Genomic DNA, 27,656 nt, shown 5'->3' with positions numbered 1-27,656 from the left:
CGTTGGTCAAATATTTCCACAGAGAGAATGTTTGAAGCCGTCAATAATAAACTTCTATTTCGAAAGTCAGACCACGATTCCTCCCTTCGGTACATATAAAAGGAAGCCTAGCTGCGAGGAGTTTATATCCTTGACTTTGATTTAATTTGCTAGAAGATGGATAAGACCTTTATAATTATCCCAGCCGTTTTTGGGTCGATGATCTTGATATTTATGATTCTGAGTTTCTTGTGTAGAGGACGTGCAGGTTCTGGGAAAACGGAGTATGGTAATGGTCATTTTGGAGGTGGTGGTTTTGTTGGTGGAGGCGTACAAGACATAGGTGGCGGTGATGATGGTGCGGGGGCGCTTGAAGCTGGCTGGGGATCAGGAGGAGATGTTGGTGGAGGTGGAGGTGGAGGTTGTGGAGGAGGGGATTTTGGAGGTGGCGGAGGAGGAGGGGGAGGTTTTGGCTGCGGAGGGGATTTTGGAGGTAGTGGAGGAGGAGGGGGAGGTTGTGGCGGCGGAGGGGATTTTGGAGGTGGTGGAGGAGGAGGGGGAGGTTGTGGCGGCGGCGGTGGAGCGGGAGGAGGAACTGATGGTGGCTGTTGATCACAAAAGATGTTTCAGATTCTGATCAAATGGTGGCCATAGTGATTATAAAACTACTACCATTATGGGTCATTTGTAAAAAGACCTTCTGTTTCTGCCTTCTGGATCTGGAGACCATTAGAAGTTCAGCCCATGTAATTATAGCCCTTTGCTCTTATTGTTTTTTCTTTTATTTTCTTTTCTATGTTCTTCTCCCGCAAAAATGCCAGCATTCTTTGATTGTAGTTTTATAAGATTTATTTATTTACAGAGGAATATCTTATACAATAAGGAAATTGGGGGTTACTTTCCAAAATCTCGAAACTATACTCCTAAAAATTAAGTGGAAATAATTAGAATAATCAGAAATCTAACAATAAAAACAAAAAGAGAAAGAAACAACTAATGTCTGAGTTTTGGGATATTGGCACAATCCAAAACAACAAGAACAAACATATATATGTTTAGAAAGTTGTAAAATATAAAAGAAACTTACCGTATTACCATGCGTATCGAATGAGGTAAGACTATTAACTAGAGAACTACATTTCTTGAATCCGTTAATTAATTAACTGGTAATTTGACCATTGAGAAACTTATGAGTTTCAACTCGCAATTAATTTGCACGTACTACGTCAAACCTAACTAAATTATTTGGTAATTAATATTCTGAATTAAATGGGAGTAATTCTACATTCAACCATAAAGTGCGTAAACGCCACGTAATTGTTTTGATGAAAAAGAGTAGGGTAAACTATTAAAATATTAACTTTTTTAATGTAAATTTTATATTTTATTCATTTTTTTTTCAAAACGATTATGGGATGGTTGTACAATTCACAATTGTAAATATCTTTTGTCCTTATATAATCATGAATCAAATTCTTGTTAATGAAAAAGTAATTATATATATAAGATAATTTTGTAGTTTTGCTTTCTTTTTTTAAAGGGTATGTACCAAAGTTTTACACTAAAAATTGTATATATCAAGCATTATATTTAAATTCCGAACTGAGAGAAAAATACTAAATCGTCACGATTTTTTGAATTGATTAGGAAAATGATCAAATTCATAACCAGCTAGCCATACGTATGTTAATGTCAAAAAGCCAATCGTGACTCTTATTCGTGAAAGCCACGTGATCATTTGCTCGCGAGGTCAAAGCTAAGACGCATGCATGCATGCAGCTTCTTATTATAATTAATTTTATGCTTAGCGTGACGCCGTGACGCGCGTCCCTACCCTTCTGTATAACCATATATAGAGTCGGTCTCCTGAAAAAAAAGATCTAATTTTAATTTCTTTGAAACTTCGTTGAGATAAGATCCACTATTTCATCGTTCAGCCTAAATTGAAATCAATTGATAAAACCTATTGGCTTGTTCTGCATTCGGATACTAATTCTGAAAGGATGTTGGAAGAGTTAAAAGATCTTTATCATGAAAACATCATCTTAATTCTTAGCTAGTTGGATTAAAAATATAATATTAATAATTAAATATATTTCTTTTCATCAATTTAAGTCTTTAGGACAATGATTTCACATAATATTATAGTAGATTTCTTGAGTTTAAATCTTAATTCTACACTATCAAATTTAGTTAAATATCCATATATTGGACCTACTAATTGATATAAATTAGTCTAGTCTACATGTGAATGGAACTGTTAAAAATATAATATAAATAATTAAATTTATATCATTTTATCAGTTTAGATTTTTGAGAGAGGCGATTTTGCAGATTGTATTCATTCTATTGAAGTTACGTACACTAGGATATTGACCATGCATCGATCAGCCGTATTGTTGACAGTAGCAATGGTTCGCAATTAGTCAACAAATTCATAGAACGAACAAGATAATTAACATCATCTTAAGTAAATGCAATTTGAGACTTTTCACCTCTTGGCTTAACTCCATTATCAACATTAAAATTAAGATATTCTTCACATAAATGGTCACTTCCTTCGCCTTCACGCTAGCTATAGATTTAGCTAACTTTTCCATAGGCCTGTTCAACCAGGTTGGTCAGAAATCGGGATAACCAGATTCCAATTAATGTTTCTGGTCCCAGTGAAATCTAATTCAAAACCCGCATCATCAAATCCGTATCCATCGGACCCAGATGCGGTTTTGACATCATGACTACATTTACTAACCTCACGAATAATTTCATTACCCTCACGAGCAAGATCACAACCCTAAACCCCCCTCTTGACGTGATCAATTTCTCTCTCTAGTCTCTACTCCTCTCTCTCCTTTGTTTGCTCTTGTTAATAAAGTTGCAATTGTCTAATTCCTTCTATATATTTCTCTCAAGCACACTGAGGCACTACCTCTTCAACATGTATATATATACACACACGCAAGATGCGAATATTCGTTACATTTCAGATACTACAAAACTTATAGGAGCTGATTGGTTGAGGACTCTGTAGTGCAGCAGGGGTACAGTAGCTGGGTCGGCATGGCATCGTGGTTGTATGCTTGATGCTTCATGGCTTGCATGCGGTACGTGCAGAGGAGGTACAGCTTGCATGGTTTGCATGCGGTACGTGCAGAGGAGGTGCAGCAGTATCCGTTGTGAGTGGTGGTCCTGATTCATCGTCTTCTGTATGAAGTGCTTTAACAGTCCCCCTCAAGTCAAGCTGCAGGAAACGGAGGCACAGACTTGAACAAAGGGCTTGGAATCGTGCAGCTGACAGTGGCTTTGTCAACGCATCTGCGAGTTGGTCTTTGCCTGAGATGAAGGCCACTGTCAGGGATTTGTTTAGAACACGGTTTCTCACAAAGTGGAAGTCTATTTCCACATGTTTGGTTCTTGCATGAAAGACAGGGTTAGAGGACAAATATGTTGCTCCTAAGTTGTCGCAAAACAGGGTTGGTGCAGCTGTTAGATGGATGCCGAGATCTTTGCAAAGGTTTTGTACCCATATCACTTCAGCTGTAGCATTTGCTACTGATTTGAACTCTGCTTCAGTAGATGATCTCGCTATTGTAGGCTGCTTTTTAGAGGACCAAGAAATTAAGTTAGATCCTGAAAATAGACAATATGCACTTGTTGATTTTCTATCGTCTGGACAGCCGGCCCAGTCGGCGTCCGAAAAGGCTGTGATGTTCATAGTAGAGGACTTAGAGAACTGTAAACCAAGGTGGAACGTGTGTTTTAGATACCTCAATATCCGTTTAACTGCTTGCCAGTGGGGAACTCTCGGAGCATGCATATATTGGCAGACTTTACTTACCGCAAAGGCCAAATCTGGCCTTGTAAAAGATAGATACTGAAGGGAACCTATGGTGCTGCGATAGAGAGATGGGTCTTCAAACATATTTCCAGAGTGCAAGCTGAGCTTATCGGAGACTGACATTGGAGTTTTCACGGGCTTGGCTAAGATCATGTTTGTTCTTTCAAGCAAATCAGTGATGTACTTCTTCTGAGTTAAGAGAAGTCCAGCAGCATTGTATGTCGCTTCAATGCCTAAGAAGAAGTGGAGTTTGCTGAGATCAGTGATTGGAAAATCTGTTCTGAGAGCATTAAGCAGTGCAGTGATGCAGTTGATGTTAGATCCAGTAATAAGCAAGTCATCGACGTACACCAAGACATATAGGACCGAGGAACCATTAACCTTGACAAACAAGGAGGAGTCTGCAGTTGAAATGTTGAACCCGAGTTCCACCAGCTTTTGGCTTAGACGAGAATACCACGCCCTGGGTGATTGTTTTAAACCATAAAGCGCCTTTTTGAGCTTGCATACGTGAGTGGGAAACTGCGGGTGAGCGAAACCAGGAGGTTGTGCCATGAATACGGTTTCATTGAGAGGACCGTGAAGAAAAGCATTTTGGACGTCGTATTGTTGAACCGGCCAACCATTGGTTATGGCAAGAGCTAAGACGAGTCTTATAGTTGTAGCTTTCACAACTGGACTGAACGTTTGGTTGTAGTCGATGCCGGATTGCTGTAGAAAACCTTTTGCTACTAAACGGGATTTTCTTCTCTCAATGGTTCCGTTAGAGAGTTTCTTTGTTCTGAACACCCATTTGCATGATACAATATTCTAGGCTTGCGAAGTTGGAACTAGTGTCCATGTTTCATTTGCTAGAAGAGCATTGAATTCATTTGACATGGCTTCACGCCATTCTGAAAACTTTTGTGCTACTGAAAAACAAGTTGGAGTTTCGGGTATGGTGCTGGAGGTGGTGATTGAGATATTTGCTCTTGGTGGTGGCCATCGGATGGTACCATCGGTGTACTGACGTGGATCGGGTTACCATGGATCTCAATGGTGCTTGTGTATTTTGGATCTGTGTTGATGGAGAGGGAAGTCTCAATGGGGATGTAGAAGGTTGTGTAGGGGCTGGACCGAGTATGGATTGGGTTGGTTGTGTTTGAGTTGGGAAAGAGTTAAAAATTGGAAGAGGAGTTCTGTTTTGGTCAGATAGTGGTTCGGAGTTGTGTTTTGCTTGTTCTGAAAAGGGGAAGAAGTCTTCATTGTGTTTTATATCTTTAGAGATATAAACTCGTTTTGAAGGGATGTGATAGCATATTGAACCATGGTGGGTTGGACTGATACCGAGATAGACACATTGAAGGGACCTAAAATCAAATTTGTGTTTATTGTATGCCCGTGTGAGTGGCCAGCAGGCTGATCCAAATACACTGATGAGCTTAAAATCTGGATTCTTTTTGTGAAGTATGAAGAATGGAGATGAAAAATTAAGTGAAGAGGATGGGAGCAGATTAATTAAGCACACTGCATGTTGGAAGGCGTATGGCCAAAAGGCTAAAGGGACAGAGGCATGTGCAAGTAAGGCTAGGCCGGAGTCAACAATGTATCTATGCTTTCTTTCAATGATGCCATTTTGAGTGTGTGTGAGGGCATGTGATTCGGTGCAGGATTCCAGAGGTGGAGAGAAGCTCAGTGAAGGACCTGAACTCCCCTCCCCAATCGGTTTGAATTTGTTTGATTTTGGTTTTGAATTGCAACTCAACATAAGCTTTAAATTTAATGAAAGTAGGCAAAGCTTGAGATTTAGTTTGTAGAGGGAATAGCCAAGTGTATCTTGAATAATCATCTACAAATGAAATGTAAAACCGAAAGCCATCCTCAGAAACATGAGGAGATGGTCCCCATAAGTCACTAAATAAAAGCTGAAAAGGTGCAACAGATTTGGATTTTCTGGTTGGTGCAGGTTTGCGGTGGTGCTTGGCCATCGCACAGGCATTACAGAAATGCAAAGATGATATTTCATCAAAAGGTAGGCCATGTTGAAGAAGGACTTGACGCACGACTTTGAGTGAGGGGTGTCCAAGGCGTGAATGCCATGTAGAAATGGAGTTGCAGGTACTGGAGTATGCTTGAGGGGATGGAGTGGAGAAAGTGTAAAGGCCGTTATTTGTCTTCCCTTGAAGTAGAAGATTCCCCGGGTGTAGTCCTTTACAAAAAAATGATCAGAGAAAAATTCAAAGTAAACATGATTATCGGTGCAAAATTGCTGAACTGAAATGAGGTTTTTGTTAAAGGTAGGAACACATAACATTTTTGTTAGAATAAAAGGAGATGAAGTTGAGGGAAAAAGGGTTGAACCAGTTTGTGTGATTGGAACAAGAGATCCATCACCAACTCGTAGTTGATCTGTTCCTTGGTAATCAGTGGAGTGGAGATTCAGGTTAACTAGTTCACTGGTTACGTGATTTGTTGCCGCTGTGTCAGGGTACCAGGTACCATCCATGGCATAGGCCGAGGCAGAGGATGTGTACTGAGCTGAGGTAGGGGCATTTGTGGTGTAGGACTGATTGAAGCGGTAGAAGCATGTAAGGGTCGTGTGCCCAGCTCTGTTGCATACTTGACACACAGAACGGTTGTCAATAGAAGATGTAAAGGAACCAGTTTGAGGAGTACCTGAGTAGGCAGGAGAACCATGCCCACGGTTGCTTGTACGTCCCCCTCGGTTGTTGCGTCCACGTCCACGTGAGCCTCGTTTATGAGTAAAGTATTGAGGACTGCGAGCAGAGAAATGTGCTGAAGGGTCAGAGAAAATAGTGGTATTTGTGGCATGGTGTTGCAGTCGAGCTTCGTGAGCTAAGAGATGTCCGAGAAGGGAATCTATGGATATGGGATCTATTCTTGTGGTAACAGAGGACACGAGGGGGTCATAGTCAGGACCAAGTCCCGCTAAGAGGTAAGGTACAAAGTCATTTGATGGCAATGGACGGCCAGCAGCAGCCATTGTGTCTGCTAAGGTTTTTGCACGACGAAAATATACCATGATGGAATCACTGCCTTTCTTCAGTGAGGCGAGTTGGAGCTGTGTTTGAAGTAAGCGTGCTTGGGATGAAGATGCATAGGAGGATTCTAGTGATAGCCAAACATCCCGAGCAGTGGCACAACCAACTACTTGTGCAATGAGAGATTCGGAGAGAGAGGAGATTAAAGCCGACATGACCAGCTGATCTTGCTGGAACCAGTGTTCATATTGAGGGTTGGGCAAAGAATCGGAAAGAAGAATGGGAGGGGCTGGGCAAGTGCCATCAACATATTGGAATAATCTTTGGCCACGAAGATACGGAACAAGTTGCACCTTCCATAAGAGATAGTTTTCTGGATTCAGTTTGATAGAGAGTATGTGGGAGAGATTGGGTGAAGAAAGGGATGGAAGAGAGGTGGGTGAAGGAGAAGACATAGTGTCGGAGGGGGTAGACATTGTGGACGATTAGTCCTTAGATATGCTCTGATACCATGTTAATAAAGTTGCAATTGTCTAATTCCTTCTATATATTTCTCTCAAGCACACTGAGGCACTGCCTCTTCAACATGTATATATATACACACGCAAGATGCGAATATTCGTTACATTTCAGATACCACAAAACTTATAGGAGCTGATTGGTTGAGGACTCTGCAGTGCAGCAGGGGTCCAGTAGCTGGGTTGGCATGGCATCGTGGTTGTATGCTTGGTGCTTCATGGCTTGCATGCGGTACGTGCAGAGGAGGTACAACTTGCATGGTTTGCATGCAGTACGTGCAGAGGAGGTGCAGCAGTATCCGTTGTGAGTGGTGGTCCTGATTCGTCATCTTCTGTATGAAGTGTTTTAACAGCTCTTTGCAGACTCTGCTCTCTCTCTCTCTCTCGTTCAAGTTTGTGCAGCCGTTTCTCTCATTGCCAGCATTTCGGTAAGCCTTTCTCTCTCTTCCTTTGAGCATGTCAACATGATTTTCCAAGATCTGCACTTCCTTTTTTTTTTTTTTTGTTTAAAGAAAACATGGGTTGTTTTTTGTAGATGCAAGAGTTTGGATAGGACTAAGAGGCTAAGATGATAGACTTCATCTTATTTTTTATTTTGTAATTTTAATGAATGTAAAACACTTTGACTTTCTCTATAACTATTTTGATGTTATCTAGAAGTTATTTAGGAAGTGTTTTAGATAAGTCAAGAGTGTAAAAATCGAGTTCTAAGAGTATTATCCAGAGAAGAATTTGTATACAAACTGCTACTGCTGAAAATATAAAGTGATAGGTACCAACATTCAATCAACAGAGTCTGTCGCGATAGAGATACTCTGTCAGCAGAATCCGACTATAATTTAAACTATTTTCAAATTGTTTATTTAAGATATCCTATTAGTTAGGATTCAGAGAGATTTGGTTCTGAATATTTTCTAGAGCACTTGTTAGTGCATATTTTGGTGAGAAAGTTTCTTCGAGAATTTTTATATTATTTCTCTCAAAGAGTATGATCGTTGATCCAAGATTGAGATAGTGTAATCATTTTCAGCCACTTGAGTTCTATTAGAGAAGTTAATATTTGAAAATCGATAGAAGTTCTGGTTACTACTGTATTAAAGATAAACGAGTCATTTGTCGTGTCAAATAAAATAGTCAATTGACAAACGTTTTGTAATTGAGACTTACTTGTGCTTGATTCTCAAATACTAAAATTGACTTTTCTAGGTTTAATTGCCCCGTAGGGTTTTACCTTTAAAGTATTCTTAAAAAGTGGTCCTCCATGAAAAATTACTCTCAGGCTCTTGATACCATGTAAGGAAGCAAAAAATGAGAAGAAGTGGAAGGTTAGACTGCAGAGAGCATGATATATACACGAAGGCTTGGAAAAATTTTGTACTGTATTTCTGAATGAATGTCACGATACAAAAAGGAATTCTCATATAGGCACTTTGCTCTAACAAACTAACATAACCTATATCCCAAAATAGAATAAGCCAATAGAATATTTACTAAGAATAAAAATGAATAAGACAAAAATACATGTAAAACAGAAATAAAAGGAATTTTATCCTTTTCTAGAACGACTTGTAGCAACTTGTTCATGCTCAGTGTGTAATACATGAGTTCATTAATTTAGTCTAAATTGTGTATAAAATGAATTAAATCCATTGACAACTTAATTGTTCACATTCGTAAGTTGTGGGATAGCAAAATGTAGGATGGATGAAGGCCTGAAGATCTTTCTCATAATATTTTGCTCTGGATTGTTGTATTTCTTTTGAACTTGGTCTTTGGAAAACTATTACCATGTACAATCAGTGTTGACGCCACTGGCAACGATGGTGGAGAAGGTGACATCGGTGATGGTGGAGGAGGAGATTGTGGGGGTTATTAAGGATCAGTTTGTATTGGTGGGTGCATGGCTACGAAGATCAATTTGATGATCAGCTTTTGTAATCTATGTTTGGCTTGTTTGTAATTAGGTTACCCAATGTACTATTGGTGTCTACGTGCATGTATTTTATGCCGAATCCCTCATTAATTTTTTTAACTTTTCATGCTGTATAAATTATTTCAGTTAATGTATTAATTTGGTCCTTTCTATACAGCTTGTATTAATTTAGTTAGTCTGTTACTTTGATTAATTTATGTTCTTTGATATATTATATTTTTACGATTAGTTAGGATTGTGCATTCAGGTTAGGTTTTTTTCCAGCCCAATCCGAAACCAGGATAATCGGTTCCAGGCATGAAAAAATCTAGGCTAATAAACACCACAAATATAAACACTTTTTTAATTTAAATTTTTATTTTTTTTTATCTAATTATTATGTAGTTATTATAACTTTTCCAAATTTCTAAACAAAATATAAAAAATAATTTAACTTTTTCGCATCCCAAAATAAAAGAAAATTATATTCTAATAATATTTTTTAACTTTATAATATTTTTTCAACTTTTTCTCATTTCTTTCCAAAAAAATCCATAAAACATATATTAACTATTTCACTATTATTCACAAATCATTTCACTTCTACTTACAGGTCATCTCATTTCATCATCTTATTGTCGAAACAAAGCCTTTATTATATCCAACGTCATTTGAGTTTCAGTTAACGAAAATATGCTAAGAGAATGAAATTGTACGTATTTTATAATTATGATCAATTACATTTCACCTTCATACTCCATATATGCTAGGAAGCAAAATTAGTGACATGGGGGCTAATGCATGTCGTGTCCCCAAAAGGTTTGAAGGTCCCTTAATATACGACAATTCTAACACTGTCTTTATTCCCATTTGCCAAGTTTCTTCGAGGATGAGTAGAGATATGACATTTTTCGTCTACCAGACAACCAACTCATTTGCTCAAAAGGTCTATTCAGCAACCTTTTCTTGACCCCTAATTTAAAAATATCCAGCGGATGTAGCATTGGATATGCCCACGTAACCTTCCTAGCAAGGGCTTGTACTTGGCCTCTTGCATGAGTCACATGGCTCACTTGCTATATGGACCACTCGTCGGAAGTTTCCCAAATTTATAGACTTGAAACTTCAATTTCGTTTGAAATTAAGGAACATTATCTTTCGTTGAGATCTAAGCTATAAAAAGGAAATGCATGTCAAGCTTATTTCCTTGTATAGCGTGCGCACGAATAGTACAAAAAGATGCAGGAATTTGTTATAATTATTCCCATTGTCTTTGCTATAATGTTAGTTTTTGCTATCTTGCTGAGATTTTTCGGTGGAGAACCCATAAGATCATCAGCAAGCGAATTTGGCACTAATGGTGATCATCACAGAATTGCGGCCACTAGTCACGGAGCAGGCATAGGAATGAGTATGGGTGGCGCCCATTTTGGAGGAGGAGGAGGAGGCGGAGGCTACGATGATGGCCACAATAGTGCATGTTGATCACTTACAGTACGTGTGTATGGGGCTTTTGCTCTTTCTCTAATTGGCTTTGTCGTCTTAAGAAGCGATTGTTTTGATGTTGTGGTTGCCGTATATATCGTACGCAATCATATCTTTATAGTTTATACATAAAAGTGGCTATCCAGAAATGAGCGGTGGCATTTTGTTTGATTGACTAATTACATTTTTGTTAACTTTGGCAGTGCATTCTTGTTTGATGGACGAAATTACATATTCCTCCTGTGTCTGTTTTGCAATGTCTTGTTTTTTAATACAAATTTGTCCCTATTGTCGAAGTGAAACCAGTCACTCTCCTCTTTCTTCTCCGTTGGTGGTCACCTGTTTGGTCCCTCTGGAGATTTGGTTTGCTCCTGGTTACTTTTGCTTTTGTGGTCATGTTAGAAAAACTAGAACAAAGTATATAGCAAAAATGTTTACCTCAAGTAGCAAATAATAGATTGGGTGTTGTTCGTTTGAAATCATTAGGCTAGGGTGTAAAAAAAAAGGGAAAACTGGTTGGACCAAATCGAATCAGTGGGTTCTATCCAGTTTGTAAGCAGTTTGGTGCGATATCAGTTCTTAAAAATCAAAACCGGTCCTAAACTGATGCGGTAACAATTTTCATATTTGAAAACCGGTTTAAACACGAACCGGACTGGTATATATATTTATAATTTTTTTAAGGTATATTATATATATTATATGTTAAATTACTAATTAAATAACATGAAATTCTAATCTTATTTTTAAAATGTATTAATCTTATAACATAAAATTTATATAACATGTGATATAAAATAAAATTAATCTTATAATTTTTAATACAACATATAAAATTTTAATTTATAATATAAAATTAATATAAAATAAAATTTTAATTTTAAACGAAAACATTAATATTAAATTATTAATATATACTTATTATATATATATATATCAAGGATAAATACATTTTTGGCATAATAAATTATAACATATATATTCTTTTGTAAATACATTTTTACACAATTGATCATATATACCCAAATAAAAAGTTTAGACCTTATATAAACTATAATTAAATTCAATACTATACTAGTATGTGTTAATTATCATAAAATAATGTCCTTATACTATAATATAAATAGACTAATAGTTTAGTATACCTAAATATCATATTATTACTAACATAGATAATCTGTAAAATTAGGAAAACTGAACCGAGAAAAAAAAAAAAAAAAAGTTTCAATTTCGTTAGTGAATCGGTCCAATATTAATTCTTAAATTTTTAAAATCGATGTACCCATATGTTCCTCAACCAAAATTTGGGGACTAGAGAGAACGATACTTGAGAGAGATTTTTTATTTGTGCATGAAGTGTTTCATCAAAATGAGGGAGGGGCTATATAAATAGCCCCTCTTAGTGTTACCTATGGCTAGCCTTAAAGGTCAATCATCAAGATTCATAAAGTGGCTTCATAAACCCTAACCAAGGGTAGGGGAAAGGGTGCCCACTAAAGTTGCCCATTTACTACATCTCTCTCATTTGCACATGGTGGGCAAAGCCTCAAGCCTATATCGCTCAATATATTCTCAATCTTTTCTGTACTCGCAAATATGTTGTGCAACCACCGAGCACACCTATAAAAGAAAAATGAGTCACTATACTAAATCTTTCTAAGAGAAATCCAGCATAATAATATTCCTAAAGGTGTCTCGTTATACTTCTACTTATTTGGTCACATCACATTAAGCATCCATAATCTCTCTCAAGTCCAAATAAGTCAAAGTAATGCTCAATCTCCATAAAACATTATATACTCATAATAATGTCGCAACATCCAATAAGCAACACAACTTGCTGGCAATTAGTAAAAACACAATATTGATGTGTTAGCAAATAGTCTTCCATTTGCACTCATGTCATTTAGTTTTAGTCTAGTTGCTTTTCCAGCAATGTCTCATTAGATCGCATCATTCTTGGTCATAGACAACATATCAAAGTAGTAGACACTAAAACCTCAACCTCGTGAATAGTCAAAGGTCTGTTAAGGTCATAAATAAATTATGACCATCAGTTATGACCTATAGGACTTACATGGTAAGGAAGCAGGGATTCATTCACTCACCTTTGCTATAGGTTACCGCAATGATTCATTCACTCACCTCTACCATTGGTCGTAAAAGCATATGTGGTATGAAATACATGCAACGGGGGAGTTTTTTGTCCAAAAAAGCAGATGTCTAATATTCTCAATATACCGCACAATTGTTAGGTTCGGTTTGGTAACAAAAAATTTTCATCTCAAACTTAAAATTCTCATTTTATTATTATAACTTTCTCAAATCATCATACAAAATATAATAAATAATTCAACTTTTTCAAATCTCAAAACAATAATAATATTAAAATATAATATTTTAATATTTCATCTTAAACTCAAAATTTTCATCCCACTTACCAAACCGAACCTTAGTCTAGTCGCTATCTCAGCACCTAAACTGAATCCCTCCATTTACTCGCTATCCAAAGCTCCAAATAGGGTCTCGCATTTGGTTAAATCAATGGCTACACGGATTGTGGGCTATCCATGTACGATCTTACTAAATAACAAAGATCTCATCTTAGCCTAGTTAAGGTGACATATATATTTGTGTCAACCATCTCTATGTGCTATATCAGTATCAAGGGACACAATGTCTCATCACCGCTTACTATCTAAGCGCCAAAGGCAGTTGTTCGTGTTAGTGATCCGATCTAAGCCTGTCGACGTATCTTTTTCACCATAATTCCAAAATTCTTGGTGAATATGCGCGCTCACTAAATTCTCCTAGTCGTGCCACATGATCATAAAACATATCACTATCATGTACAGGATGAGCAATATCATAAGTGAGAGATATCACATGATCAACTACAAATAATTAAACCACAACTCTCAAATGGTGTTTATAATGATTTCTCTCCATGCGCAATCTCTTGTGCAGTAACCTTTCAAAAAATATGCACCTACCAAGAGACTCTGCTTATATATATATATATATATATATATATAACTTTGTACAATTATGAAGTCGGTGATTCATCACAAATCTCCCTTAGGGTCAAACTAACAATATAAATCTTAGATTCTAGTCAACAAGTCCAACTGCGATTTCTAAGAATCTAAAAGGTGACCTCAAATATCATTCAACAAGCTTAATTTGCAACTCCAGCGTTTCATATAAATCTCTTGTGTACTCAACAATAGCATGTGAGATAACCAACCTTTATTTTTCATTAATGGTAAAGCAATTAAGACCTTTGCCCCTAAGGACAATCACAACAGTCTAGCCATTACTCTTAATGACTTGTCCAAATCACATCACAAACTCATTTAATTAATCAAATAAGCCATTTTTAGCCTCTAACGAAATCTCAACTCCTAACTCTCATGACCAAACCATAATGCAAATATCAAATAGTATAAGCAAAAATAGATTCTTTTATATTCATAATCTCATTAATTGTTACTAGATTTTGAATAAGAGTTTCTAGAAACTGTTTTTCTAGTAAATAGTCTCATAAGACATGAAGTTTGAGCTAATTTTCACAAGCTCATACCCACTACCTCTTAGTATGGAAATCCTATCATTTGGCGACAATAATAATATAATACAACTAGATCTTGATCTCTCTTAGGAGGGTACTTTTCTAGGATTGTCAATTGTGTTCAAAGAACTCATTTTATTAAATAGGTCATTAATAAAAATGATTATGTACATTGGGTATCTTTGAATAGATAGCTGGTTTATGCTGCATGAAAATAATATTAACAACATTTATTCACTTTTTTTGCCAAACCAGTACAAGCAACAATCACACATTCAAAGTACTTCGCACCTAAACATTATAAAAGCTAACAATTTAATCCTTTTACAAGAATCAACTATTTAACTCGTTCTAGAAAAAGGTCTATTGTATGTGAGGTCAATAGTTATCTAAAGACAACTCAACTATTGCTAGAATAGATTTATACTTCTATTAACTCTATTTTTCTTTTATCAATCAAATCAACAACCCCAAGTTGGATCATATAAGTAGAGTGAATCTAGAATTCTATATTAAGATTCCTAGGTACTACGAATTCCATACTAGTGGAGCACTTATTACAAATATTCTCTTCCTGTCTTTAAACGATGAGATAATGCTGATATATAGCTACCATGTTATTTATGAGTATCTTTATATTATAGTAAATTTTAAAAGTTATTATCACTAGTGGTACACCTTCATTCAAAGTTATATCCCACTAATTGGTGAATTACTCCCATATCTTTTATAAAATAAGTTGAAAATATTAATATTAAGATAATGTGAAATAAAACGTCATTTCAAAAAAAAAATTTGCAAAAAAAAAAATATATTAATAAAATCCACAATACCCCTCCATTGCCGAAAATATGAGTAATTTTCTGGACTTAATAAAAAAATATTTAAGCTTAGATCATCCGTATTTCCATTTTAATTGAATTCAGGCTTGCACAAAATATTCACACAATCACTCAGCCTTACTAAAAGGTCAATGAACTTGATCTAATGACGACATAATAGAATTAAGGCTACAACCCCATATTACATCAACCCAAGTGTGATGTAACAATTGCTTTGCACCAAAATTCACTTATTCATTCTCAACAAGTCAGAACACCGCAAGATAATTGCTCTCATTATATAACTCATATTATTCTGATTTAGAAAATATTTTATCTGGAAAATATGTTTTCCTTCAATTAAAAAAAAACTTTAGAATCACATTAAATGATGAGAAAAGATTTCTTATTTAATGTCCTTAATGTGCATGTATAGGAACTTTTAACATAAAAAATGCTCATATTATCTTTTCTTGTTGACTTTACTAAATAAAGGAAAGTGATCGTATTAGCAAGAAAATTTTCAATTTCTCAAGCTTCACACCCATCATCCTATACCTCAATGGCACATTTTAGTATATCATATCTTCCCCTAATTTGAAACAATATCACTGAGTCAATGAGTGACCATCTAATTTCTAGATCTCTAGAAATTCTTATTAACACTACCATATTCATTAAGTTTTAAATGAAATTAGGTATAGACTTTACCAATATCACATTAAAAGCACGAAAACATTGTCTTGTGCAATAAATGCAGCTTAGAACGTTTTAGCAGTTAAGTAGCAATATTCATATTTCTTGCTCACTCAATATTTTTCATATTCTTCAATCCACTATGGGGGAAAGAGAGAGAGAAAACTTTGCCAAAAATTATCTTAACCTAAAATCTATCATGCATCAATGCAATCACTATCACGATTTTTAAACTTAATTAAGTCAACCAAATTACTTAGACTTTGCTGTAGTTAACATGCAAACTTCCAAGGTGCTTGGTATTACATTATTCTCAATGAGTGCTCGAATGTTCATATATCTATAGGGACCTAGTTGCATTCACGAGAAAAAAAAAATGGAAAAACTTGAGCAAGATTACCACTGCTAATATCACATAGAGGTGCACCAGAAAGCCTCTAAAAATGAATGTGTCAATCAATAAAGTGCTTAACACTCTTGCATATTTAGATTTTAATACCCCCACTAACTAGGCATACTAGTAAATTTTTTAGAATATATATTTATCTGCAAGTTGCTAGCTTCAACATCATAATACTTAACCTCAAAGACGTAAGCAATTAATTAAAAATGCACAACTTTCGTGATTACCTACAAGATTCTCAAAGGCAAAACAGCGGTTTACTTCTATGTGTTAGCCAATCCCTTCAACTTCTGTGACAATTGTAATGCATGCGTCACATACGTACTTACAATTTCACTTGAGGACTTTTAGAGGTTGCTGTGCACCGGTAATTTCTAGCTTAAATTGCGCAGGCAGCAAGCTTATTCCCATGCAACCCCAGCACACTTTGCCATCCTTATTCCCAATATGTATCTTTATCACTTACGTTGACACCTCCTGCCTCATTCGTATCTTCATTTCCATATTTGCACTCGTAATGTATACCTTGTAGAATGCAAACTCTTTTGCGAAATGCAGAAATATTACTACACTTTATTGCTCTCGCGGATTCATTAATTTGCACAAGAATTAATTAAATTTGTAAAGTAAGTTCGCTGATCAAACATAAAAGCTCAGCAAGATTTTAGTAATTGTCCAATATGTCAAAATTGCACGGGGTTACAAGACTTGGCTGGATAGACATTTGGGTGTATTCAAGTACCGAAGCTACGGCCTCCAACATCTCCAAGTCCTGGAATTATGAACCTAGGAAAGTCCATTCAAAATAAAAAAGAGTTAAAACATATTATTCACAATTTTCATCCATCCAAGCTAACTATGGAGTGTTATTAAAAAACATGGGGAGGTGCTTACCCTTTGTCATCGACTGTGGGATCAATGATTCCAGTGTATACATGAAGCCTGCAAAATTATAAAAACAGAGAACTTGAGGAATGCCGACTTCATTTTTAGCTGTGAAATCTTATCCGTAATATTATTACCCAGGGAAGTTCTCACTGAGCTTTTGAAGAGCTGGAGGGGCGGTAACAGCCGAAATCTGCATCGTATCAGTCCCTTTAGTAGTGTGCTAGTCAATGAATGCAATGCAAATGACCCTCTGTGAATGTGTGCACACTTATGTAGGTGGTGGATGAATAAATTTTGCAGAGACAAAGCATTGCACACCTTCTCCTCACTTTATATCACACCATTAACAGGATAAATATTCACAAAACATACTGGAATTCATATAAAGCAAATATTATGAAAATGTAAGCCATATAATACATCCATCACAACCTAGGCAAGACAACAACAACACAGCTCCGTCTACAAGATTCCTTTTTCCTTTCCCTAAAATTTTGGGATAAAAACCACTGCTACTACAGGCATATTGATCCATCCATTTAGCTCACGCATCTCAATTTAATATTAGCTGCATATAAACTTCAATAGATATACAGAGGATAGTCAATGATACTTGTTTTTTACAAGTAAGAAAGAACTATTTAATAGTCAGTGATACTTAATTACATATTGATCCATCCACTTAGCCCACGCATCTCGGTTTGGTATTAGCAGCATATAAACTTCAATAGACACAGAGGATAGTCAGTGATACTTTTTTATTGATAGATAATGATGGTCAATGATACTTGATTACATATTGATCCATCCACTTAGCCCATGCATCTATGCTTGGTAATTAGCGGCATATAAACTTCAATAGATGTACATAGGATAGTCAATAAGACAATCTTGATTATATTGGGATTGGGTTTGCTGAACAGAAACGTATCCGATATCACATTAGAAAGCTTACTTATCAAAACAAAATGTTTACCACTTTAATTTGGTTGTTATCAATCCCACGCTCCTTTAAGAGGTTGAGAGCTGCTACAATTGTGCCGCCTGGTATTGATTATCAAGAACAATATAAAGAAAAATCAAGCTCAATTTCTGGCCAAGTATGATTCCAACCATACAAAGGACAATATGTTGCAAACTGTAAAATGTTATGAACCATTTTATAGGGGAGAAAGAAACCCTAAAAAGGACTGAACACAGAACTAGGAGCTCCAGCCATTAGTACTGTACCTGTTGCCAGCATGGGATCAATTACAAATACTCGAGACCCTTCAGGAAATTTGTCAGGTAACCTATGAAAAGTGATGATAAGAAGTGTAAGAAAAGTTTCTTCAACACTAGCATAGACTAAGATCCGCCGCCCTCCTTTTCCTTTCAACTTTGACGATTTTGATCATCCTTACACTTCTCCATCAATCACACTAGGATCTCACGCCATGTAACACAAATATCACATCAAGACCAATGGGATGCTGACACATGTCAACTTAAAAATAATAAACATCTTAACTTCAATTTCCTTCAACCTTAAAACTTTTTATACTTAAACAAAAAGGGATTGGCCACCATTCAGATCAAGGGTTGGTGCACGCTTGCAACACCCCCTTCAGATTCGAGGGTAGCTGCATGGCTACTCACTTCCTATTTTATTTTTTAAGTGATATTTTTCAAGTTCAAAGAAATATTTTTTTCCTTTCAAGTATTCGTTACTTTTAGTTCATGTGTGTCAACATCCCATTGGTGTTGATGTTTTAATTGTATTGAGGTGGTGGGTCCATTAGTGGGACTAATAGAAGGGTCACGGAATGAATAAATTGGAGGCACTGGCATAAAAAAGGTATAAATACATAAATAAAGGAGAGACTTCAATCAGTATGCAAAGATTAAAATGACTCAAAGAATCAAAGAAAAAAATATGAAACAAAAGCAAAGAGATGAACAAGAATAGAAGTTCAAAAAAGTGCTCAATTTCGCTAAAATATCTCAAATAGAAACAAATGTGAAAAGTTTCTCATGACCTTTGCCTGAGCCATTTAGAGACTTAACAAAGAAAAAAACATGTTCTCATTTCCATGCAAGGCTTTCTTACTTGTTCAGATATACTGAAGGCTGAAGTGTCTCTTCATCTCTGCTTAACCCTTAATTTGCAAAAAGGAAAGAAAACCACCAAAGTAATCAATCACATTGCAAACCTGAAGAAGCAAGAATTGAAGTCTAAACGAACAATTGATAATGCGGTTGAATTAAGTCATTAAAGGAGAGCATCATCATTGTATCAGTGAATGGTTGAGATGCACTAAGCTTAACAAAATTTATAGACATCCTCATCCTTGACTATTCCCTTCTACTATAGCTACATGCACGAACCGTTCCTCACCCAGGTGGTATGTTTTTGTTGCTGGCAATATAGAAGATGCGTGTTCTGCAAGAGTTAGACCAGCTCTTAGGATTGGAACTACCTGCAAAAGTAAAAGACAATATAAGTTGAAGGTGCAGCCAGACATCATTTGACCATAAAAGACCTCACAATATTGTGTCGCACTAACCAGCAATATTATAAAATCCAGGCCTGATGCCACTCCTAACAACTTGGTTTGGAAAACATTGTCAACAATATACAATCATCAGACCTAGAACTGATTCCACAACTTACAATGACTCCAAGAGCAACAAAGAAAGGGGAAGAGACAGACACGCATATAGAAGTGCGATTGCTACCACAAACTCACCACCATTGGCTCCCTTGGATCTATGAACTCAACTGAGGCAACACCCATTGGTGACTGAATTTCCCCATTGACCGTAGGCTGATAGCGGCAAAACCACAGGAATGCAGAATTAAAATATCAGTGAAAACACATAAGAAGAAAATGCGAACACAAAGAAGTTTCCCCTGAAATAGTACGATCATTGGTATATTCCACAATCTAATTGGACAAAAAAAAAAAAAAAACTCAAAAAACAAACAATAGTTTTAGCTAAAAATGGACAGAGAACACAGCATATCAAATGAAAACTAGGTGAAATGCAGAAGCATCGAAATTTTTATGAGTTAGCTAAAAATACATCGTACTACCCAAACATACACATGTTTGTGTTTGCTTTTGATTTGTTCCCGTATGACAGACAGCTTTGTCTACTTTAATACTCGGTGATAAATTCCAAATTTTCTGCCAGTGGGGTGAGCAAGAGAGAGAGAGAGAGAGAGAGAGAGAGAGATCCCATAATAACTTCTTCTTCTTTTTTTAAGAAAAGAGATCCCATAATAACAAGAATGGCTAAGCACAATAAAAAATTATGTTAATTGCATTGAAAGCTGAAAGAGCTCTGGGTTTTTTGCATCCCTTGTGCCGTCAACGACAGATGACAGTTGCCATGTACTTACTATTTCTGCTCCAAATCTAACTGAAACCTGGACACCCTATACCACACAATCTCTTAGGCTTTCAACATTAAGAAATACATAAGGGCACCTAGGACTTGTATGTTTTACAAAACATAAATTACTACAGCGGCATCCATATTAGAATTAAATCGGTATCACGAAAACATCTAGAAACCAAAAAAGCAAAAGACACATCTCTAGAATTATCATTTTCAACAAATTTTCATGCACAATGTATCAACTAACCAACCAATCCCTCGAAGCTTCATACAAAAGTAGCCTCCCCAACTCAGCCATTGCATTCCCTACAACATTTAAAGTTTAAAACCTCAAACCCAACTCAGAATCAAGAGCAGAAAAGAGGACCAACAAATAAGGACAATAAATAACTCTAAAAATACTGAAAATCAGAGGACGTTGTGATATGTGCTAGGGGAAACAATGTCGACAAGTATTGAAGATTTCATCCTAATAATGAAAATCCAAGTCTTGTTCTAATTATACTAGTCATTTTTTGGTTTTTGGATCAAGCAGGAACTATCGTTACTAGCATTTAGGTTGGAGTAGACACCATCGTACAGATTTCAACAAAAAAAAAAAATGAGACATCATTACACCCACAACCTATCCAACACAGGTCAGTTGCATCTCAAGTATGGTAACCCAGATCTATCAACCACCAAGCAACCTTTGATCTCTCTTGGAAGCTATTTAAGAATCAGAAGAGACTTATAAGATTGAGATTTCATCTCCAAATACATATCATTTTGTAAGGATCCAGATTCCCTAAGTTCTTGCTTGAATTATAATGCCTAGAGGGGGAAACACGTAAACACATAGAATAAGTCCTATAGCCTTTATATGTAGTGCCGCCTGGGTGAATTTCCGGGCAGCATCAAATTTTAAATAAATGCTGTGAGACAAGAATTATTACCTATTGCCATATATGTATTAGCGAACAAGGAATCCCATTAGATTCATTGCGCAGAACAGGATTTTTGGGTATTGACGACTAAATGACCATGATCTTTTGGCACTTCCCTAGGAACTAATGGCCATAAAAATAATGTACATAACAGCCTAATATAACCAATGGTTATGAGTAACTTGTGCAGTAAAGGGTTCCAGTGGAAATCAAAGTAGACGTCCAAAGTTTTTAGCGGATGGATCGTCAATTAGTCTTTATAAACACACATTCCAACTGGTACTTACTAAATATTGGACAAGGAGTCTGTACATTCCTTAGAACTGAAACCCAATGCTTGATCAATGGATGCGGAGGGACAAAGACCTGAAATTCAAAATTTTGGTTTACTTGTCAGTTAGTCGCACCAATCCTACAACGAGCAATACGACCAACCAAAGTTATATAATGCTGTGTCATTTGGAAGTTAGCACATAGTTCGACAGCATTTTCCAAAGACACCATTCAAATACTAGCCAAATGAAGGTTGCGTGTAATAAATATCATCCAATTTAAATCTTTTCAACATATTTTTGGAGGCAACCAAACAGAGGAGAAAAGTAAGGGTGAACTGACCAGCATTCGGTCCTGCGATGTGGATTTCTCCTCGGTAACCACGTGAGCCCTCGCAGAAAGAATATTACGGTGGCGAGCATTGGAATATGATATCTGTGGGAATCGGAGGAATGGCTCTTATTACAGATAAGTGTAACGACCAGGGTTTTAGAGAATTGAAATTCTTCACTATACATAAGAATACCGCTTTGAGACTGGGGGAAGAAGAAGAATAAGAGGAAATAAATACAAAAGGAACGCGAGCATGGGTCTTCGGGCGACATGTGAACGAAAAACGCGGCGCACCGGACGTGCACGAAGCCATCGCTTCCATTTTCTCTTCGGAGGCAAACTGAGCTGCAAGCAATCAACTATTGAGAGTGTTCGGTTGGCGGAAATTTGGATGATTCGGTTAGGAGGAAACGGTGGAGGGTCCGGCCCATCTGTTGTTGGACTTTGGGCTTCATTTCAGGATCTTAAATAGAGAAGAGATGAGATGCATCAAATCAATTTGTTTATATATGATGCCGAAAACACTTGGGCCGGATGTCAAAGCGCGGGAGAACAAGTGTTCAATCCCCAAGTTCTTATGCTTGAAGTCCGTGTGTAAAGCATATCTTCGTGCTTTCGACGTGAAAAACTTAATTTAAAAGAAAATTTTATCAATCCCCACCCTAGTATCTAGTAAGAAAAAGAGTGTTATAAGACCGTCTTTACAATCTCTACACATTTATTAAAGATTTTGAGTAGTATATATATTTATTTTCAATTTTACGTATAACATTATATATATTGAATAGAAGATTCATTTTATCAATTTTATTTTTTTTAATTCGAATTTTGAATTTCAAATTTCATATTTTTTACTATAAATAAAAATTATATATATAAATAATATTTTTCATGTTTTGAGATCTTACTTTATCAAGAATAAGGCTCTGTTTGAATGTTAAGAGTATTTCAAATTATCTGTAAATAGTAATGAAATAATTTGTAAATAATAATAAATAATTTGTGAATAGTAATGAATAATTTGTAAACAGTAGTGAAATATTTGTAAAAAATAATAAAATAATCTAAAAATATTATAAAACATTTGTGTTTTCAAATAGACCCTAAGAGTGTAAGAAATAAGGTGGGCCATGTAGACTTAAAAGTACAGTAATATTATATATATTTATAATTTTATTTATAAGACTCATTTTGTCAATTTTTTGATTTAAATTTTAAATTTTAAATATCATGATGTTTAGCATGTAAAATAAGCAAGTTTTTTTTTTTTTTTTTATAAATTTTTCTTTAATTTAATTTAGCATCTCCCTTAAAAGGAATATAAGTCATACACGCAACACACTTTTTTGAGTCTCTCTATCTGTGTACGTGTATCTGGGAGCCAAGTTCCAAGCACTCACATTTTCAATGTAAGTGTCTGTCTTTTTTGTAAACCATCTGTTGCATCAATGTCATATTCCTTGGACTCTATTGGACCGACCGTACGTCAACATCCACCATGCCAACTTAAGTCTGATTATATAATGGTAACTCCATCAAATGTTAGAAATTCCAAACCCATACATGTACATGTCAAATCATACACCATCATTTGAGACGAAGAAACACGTGCATGCATGCACCCATCAAAGCCATGATCCTTGGATCTTGTTCTTCGTCTTTATCAGAAGAGCATGTCCATTTGTTAAAAGCAGGCTTCTCTATTTTACAATGTTTTATAACATAATTAACAATATGTCAAAATAAGGTTTCCATTTGATTATGTATAATCAACGTAAAATACGTAAAAAAAAAAAATGATAAGTAAAAATAAATAAATAATAAAATAAAATAAATTTAACATATATTATTCATCTATATATGTAGACATTTTTTATTATCCCTTTCAGCTTTTTCCGAATCTTTCTTTATATTTCTTACTTTTACACTTTTATTTAAAAAAACATCAAAAAGTTATACAAAAAGATTAATGGAGTGCTCTTTAGGTTTTCAAAACTAAACTCCTAGAAGGCATGTTCATACCTATACTTTCATCAAACCTTGATTCAATCCAATGGTTAAGGATGCTTTAAAACTTAAGGAAGTAAATGTGCTCACTCAGCGTGATGAAGGTATTTTACATTGCTTCAATTTGCCTTCAAATATTCTGAGGAAGGAGCATTCCGGTTACATGAAAACACCCTAAACAAGGTTGGGCTAAGCTGAACATAGATGGTTGCTCTCTTGGTAATCTCGATCCTTCAGGTGTGGATGGAATTATTAGGGATCATAAAGGAAACTTGGCTTGGTTACTATGACAAGACAAAATTCTAACAACTATGTTTAGTTGATGGGTTTACTTCATGGGCTTTGGTACATTGGTCAGTTGGCTCCTTTATTTGTGGAGATTGAACTGGATTCCATGTTAGTGCTTAACTGGTTGAGATCTTAGAGATGTGACCTATGGTATATGGAAGATTATTAGGAAGAAATACAAAGTTGGCTAGCTGGTCTTCATGTTTCTTTTATTCACTGTTATAGAAAAAGTAACTCGATTGCTGATGGCTTTGCTAAAATGGGTGCTAAAGGCCTAACTAGCATCTGGTCTTCGTTATCTGAGTTACCTGCTTTCATTAGAGGTAACATTAGGCTTGACAGAGGGAGTTTTCCCTATATTCGGAAAGTTTGTAGAGATGATTAGGGGGCTTCCCTGCAAGTATGTCTTCCTTACCCTTGTTTTATGTTCTTATTCACTATATGTTCGTGTAGGCTCTTTTCTTGCAAGTTGTTGCTTTGTGTTTCGATCATGGTTTTTTTATGGATTTTGTCTTTGGGTTGAGTTTCTATAGTTTTTTTGAGGCCTGGTTTTGGTCTTATTTTAATATTTGTAACCCCAGGCCTATGGTTGTAACAAAAAAGAAAAGAAAAGGATGTTATGGTTCCTCTCTCTCTCTCTCTCTCTCTCTCTCTCTATATATATATATATATACATACACACACACGAAAAATGTCTTTTCGCATGGATTCCTCAAAGAAGAAATTATGGATAAATCACAACGATATATTGATCCTAGCTCTCATTCCTTAAAAAAAACTATTAAAACCCGTCATGGGAAATCGAGGATATATATAAAATATACCGTGATAAAATAAAAAATGAAAATTATACTTGGCTCTATCATTTTGTCCTCTCAAATTCACCATTCAGGTATTTTATTTTATTACTTAATAGTTAAAGAAGTAACTATTAGGCTAAGGTTGTAAAAAAAAAAAAAAAATCAGTGAACCGGTAAATCGGATCAGACCAGACCAAACCGATGTGATTGGTCCAATCCTAAGTTTGGTTTGGTCCGGTACTGGTACCGGTTTTATTTTGCTTAAAATTGGTCAAAATCGACTCGATTCCAATTTTTCTTTTTCTAAAACCGGACCGAACCGGTTCATATAAATATATATTTTAATTTTTTCTATTGTATATAAGTTTTATATACAATATATAATTATATATAAAATAGTTTCGTATTATATGATAAATTACTAATTAATATAATATTAAATTTTAAAATCTTATATCATTTGGTTTATTGTATTAATAGTTTACTAATATTATATAGTATATATTAATAGTATTATAATATACTATTAATATACTACAACGATGATTATATATTATAGTATACTATAATATATCATCACTGTAGTATTATATATTATAATATATTACAATATATTATATAATATATAATATAGTATATTAAAACCGAAAAACTGGACCGGAAACTGGTAAAACCGGAGTACCGGTTTATGAGGGTAATAGGTGCGTAATCAATTTTGAAAAATACAAAACCTGTACATACCAATTCAGTCTTAAATTTTGTCAAAATACGGACCGGACTGGTTACACCCCTAGTATTAACAATGTTATGTATTTTTTTTTTAAAATGTTAAAGATGTTTAAAAATGTTTGAAAGGAAAAGAAGAAATTGAAATTGCACTAATGGTAATTTTGAGGAGACAAAATCATGGGGTTGAGTAACAGCATCTAAATAAAAATTACAATGAAATTACAATTATTGAAACGAAATTAGTTTAGACTAAGTCACATAGATCTCATTCTCTTTAAGAATATTCAAGCACTATACAGTATACTAAGTTTCAAATGAACCAATACAACAGACCTCCTCTAGAATATAACAAACCATATCAATTGGATGAATTCAAAATTCCACTAAAAATGCCACATATCTACTCTGTAAAATTCTTCAGAATATCCATACACTTTATTGTTTTCTTTTTCTTTTTTTTCTTTTTTCTTTTTTTTTTTATATTAAACTGCTCTTTTAGTCCGTAAAAATATGTAGACTACCTAACTTCTATATTAAAAAAAGTTGAGAAGCTAGCATATAAATAGTAGTAATATATGAGCTCAAAAACATGCCCTAAAAGAAACAAAACAAAACGCTCGACTTAGAAATAGCATCCCTGTCACATTATCTCTCTTCTTTCTTCCCCGCTTCGAGATAAAATCAATCAAATTTAATTTGATTATATAATATAAAATGATTTGAAAGTTAAAAAATATTTAATTATATATGATCTATGTAGCTAATAGAATACATAAGGGGTGACTGGGTGCATGCATGAGACACCCCAGCTAGCCCAGCCCTGGCCTTCCCATATTTATAGGCTTCTCAACTTTTCTGAATATAGCCGCGCGCTGTCCTCAGCCGACTGAGGATCCATTTCGCATAAATATTAAATATATTACAAATGTTTATTACTTATATTATAATATTAAATATATTACATATAAATATGCAGTCGAAGTTTGGATGTCGGAGCCTATATTGGCTTCAACTCTAACCAAGATTTTCGGAGCAATTCCAACACCGACTTCAAACTCTGAATTCTCCAACTCTATTACACAATGAAAATACTCTAGCTGTAGGTCGTTTAATTATCATAACAGACACATGTCGTTTAGCATCAAGTCATAAATCTGGGAAGGGTTAAATTTGTACATTTCATATATTCTTATTTTTTGATTATTATTTCATTATTTCTCAATAGATATTTCCTATTATTAGAATATTACCATTTGTGGTAGATAGCAGTTAGTTTGTTACGAAAACAAGTATATATATTTAGGCCATCATTGTACAGTGGTGAGCACTTTTTGTATAAGGAGAATATTCATATTTTCTCCATCTCCTCCATGTAAATGCTCTCTATTTTCTTTTCATTCTAAACCTAATATGGTATCCAAAGCCTCAAGAGCACCATCCATGGAGGATCCCCTCGACAATTTAGACGAATCTTCTTCTCCCACCCATCCCTGATCAATTCATTCTGGCAATCTCTCAAACAAAAATCGTGCTGTAAACCTGACCCGTTACCTTAACCTTACAAACCCTAGCAACCCATTTCGCCTAAACACGAGCGACAACCCCACCATGATTTTGGTCATAGATTTATTCACCAGTGACAATTATTCCACCTGGTCGCATGCGATGCACAGAGCACTTCACACGAAGAACAAATTGGGCTTCATATCTGGCTCAATCCCTAAACCTATTGACCCAAATGCTCTACTTTTAGATTTGTGGGAACGCTGCAACAATATGGTGGTTTCATGACTACAAAACTCTATCAGCCCCTCCATCAAATCT

At 35.4% G+C, this 27,656-nt stretch overlaps 2 protein-coding genes across 5 annotated transcripts; one reads left to right on the top strand and one right to left on the bottom strand.

The window, feature by feature from the left end:
• The first annotated feature begins 156 nt into the window (after nucleotides 1-156).
• On the top strand, nucleotides 157-591 carry LOC122278683 (glycine-rich protein 5-like). Its single transcript, XM_043088867.1, has one exon. It carries the CDS (start codon nucleotides 157-159, stop codon nucleotides 589-591), a length of 435 nt encoding a protein of 144 aa, XP_042944801.1.
• Nucleotides 592-16,754: 16,163 nt separating this feature from the next.
• LOC122278160 (uracil phosphoribosyltransferase-like) lies at nucleotides 16,755-22,389 on the bottom strand. Of its 4 annotated transcripts, none has more exons than XM_043088266.1 (12): nucleotides 22,202-22,388; nucleotides 22,018-22,110; nucleotides 21,690-21,768; nucleotides 20,724-20,782; nucleotides 19,822-19,899; nucleotides 19,470-19,551; nucleotides 19,182-19,230; nucleotides 18,323-18,384; nucleotides 18,069-18,136; nucleotides 17,227-17,282; nucleotides 17,099-17,146; nucleotides 16,755-16,990 (listed from the first exon to the last, which is right to left on the bottom strand). In XM_043088266.1, the coding sequence occupies exons 1-12, from the start codon at nucleotides 22,328-22,330 to the stop codon at nucleotides 16,939-16,941; spliced, it is 855 nt and encodes a 284-aa protein (XP_042944200.1). In that variant the 5' UTR covers nucleotides 22,331-22,388; the 3' UTR covers nucleotides 16,755-16,938. The 4 variants fall into 4 exon arrangements, 3 of the variants coding, with proteins under 3 accessions (XP_042944200.1, XP_042944201.1, XP_042944202.1); XM_043088267.1 differs by having other exon boundaries at nucleotides 22,247-22,387; XR_006229305.1 differs by lacking the exon at nucleotides 16,755-16,990 and having other exon boundaries at nucleotides 18,048-18,136; nucleotides 22,202-22,389.
• Between the last annotated feature and the right edge of the window lie 5,267 nt (nucleotides 22,390-27,656).

The sequence above is a fragment of the Carya illinoinensis genome, chromosome 10 (genome assembly GCF_018687715.1).
Source record: "Carya illinoinensis cultivar Pawnee chromosome 10, C.illinoinensisPawnee_v1, whole genome shotgun sequence".
In the NCBI taxonomy this organism is placed as follows: Eukaryota; Viridiplantae; Streptophyta; class Magnoliopsida; order Fagales; family Juglandaceae; genus Carya; species Carya illinoinensis.
This window is presented reverse-complemented; position numbering and strand designations above follow the sequence as displayed.

Bases quoted from the DNA above. Each gene is read 5' to 3' on its own strand.
- LOC122278683 (XM_043088867.1), top strand. From the start codon at position 157: ATGGATAAGACCTTTATAATTATCCCAGCCGTTTTTGGGTCGATGATC.
- LOC122278160 (XM_043088266.1), bottom strand. From the start codon at position 22,330: ATGGAAGCGATGGCTTCGTGCACGTCCGGTGCGCCGCGTTTTTCGTTC. The intron at 20,783-21,689 runs GTAAGTACCAGT...TAAATGTTGTAG, and splicing joins GACTCCTTGTCCAATATTTA to GGAATGCAATGGCTGAGTTG. The intron at 19,552-19,821 runs GTGAGTTTGTGG...TTACTTTTGCAG, and splicing joins ATCCAAGGGAGCCAATGGTG to GTAGTTCCAATCCTAAGAGC.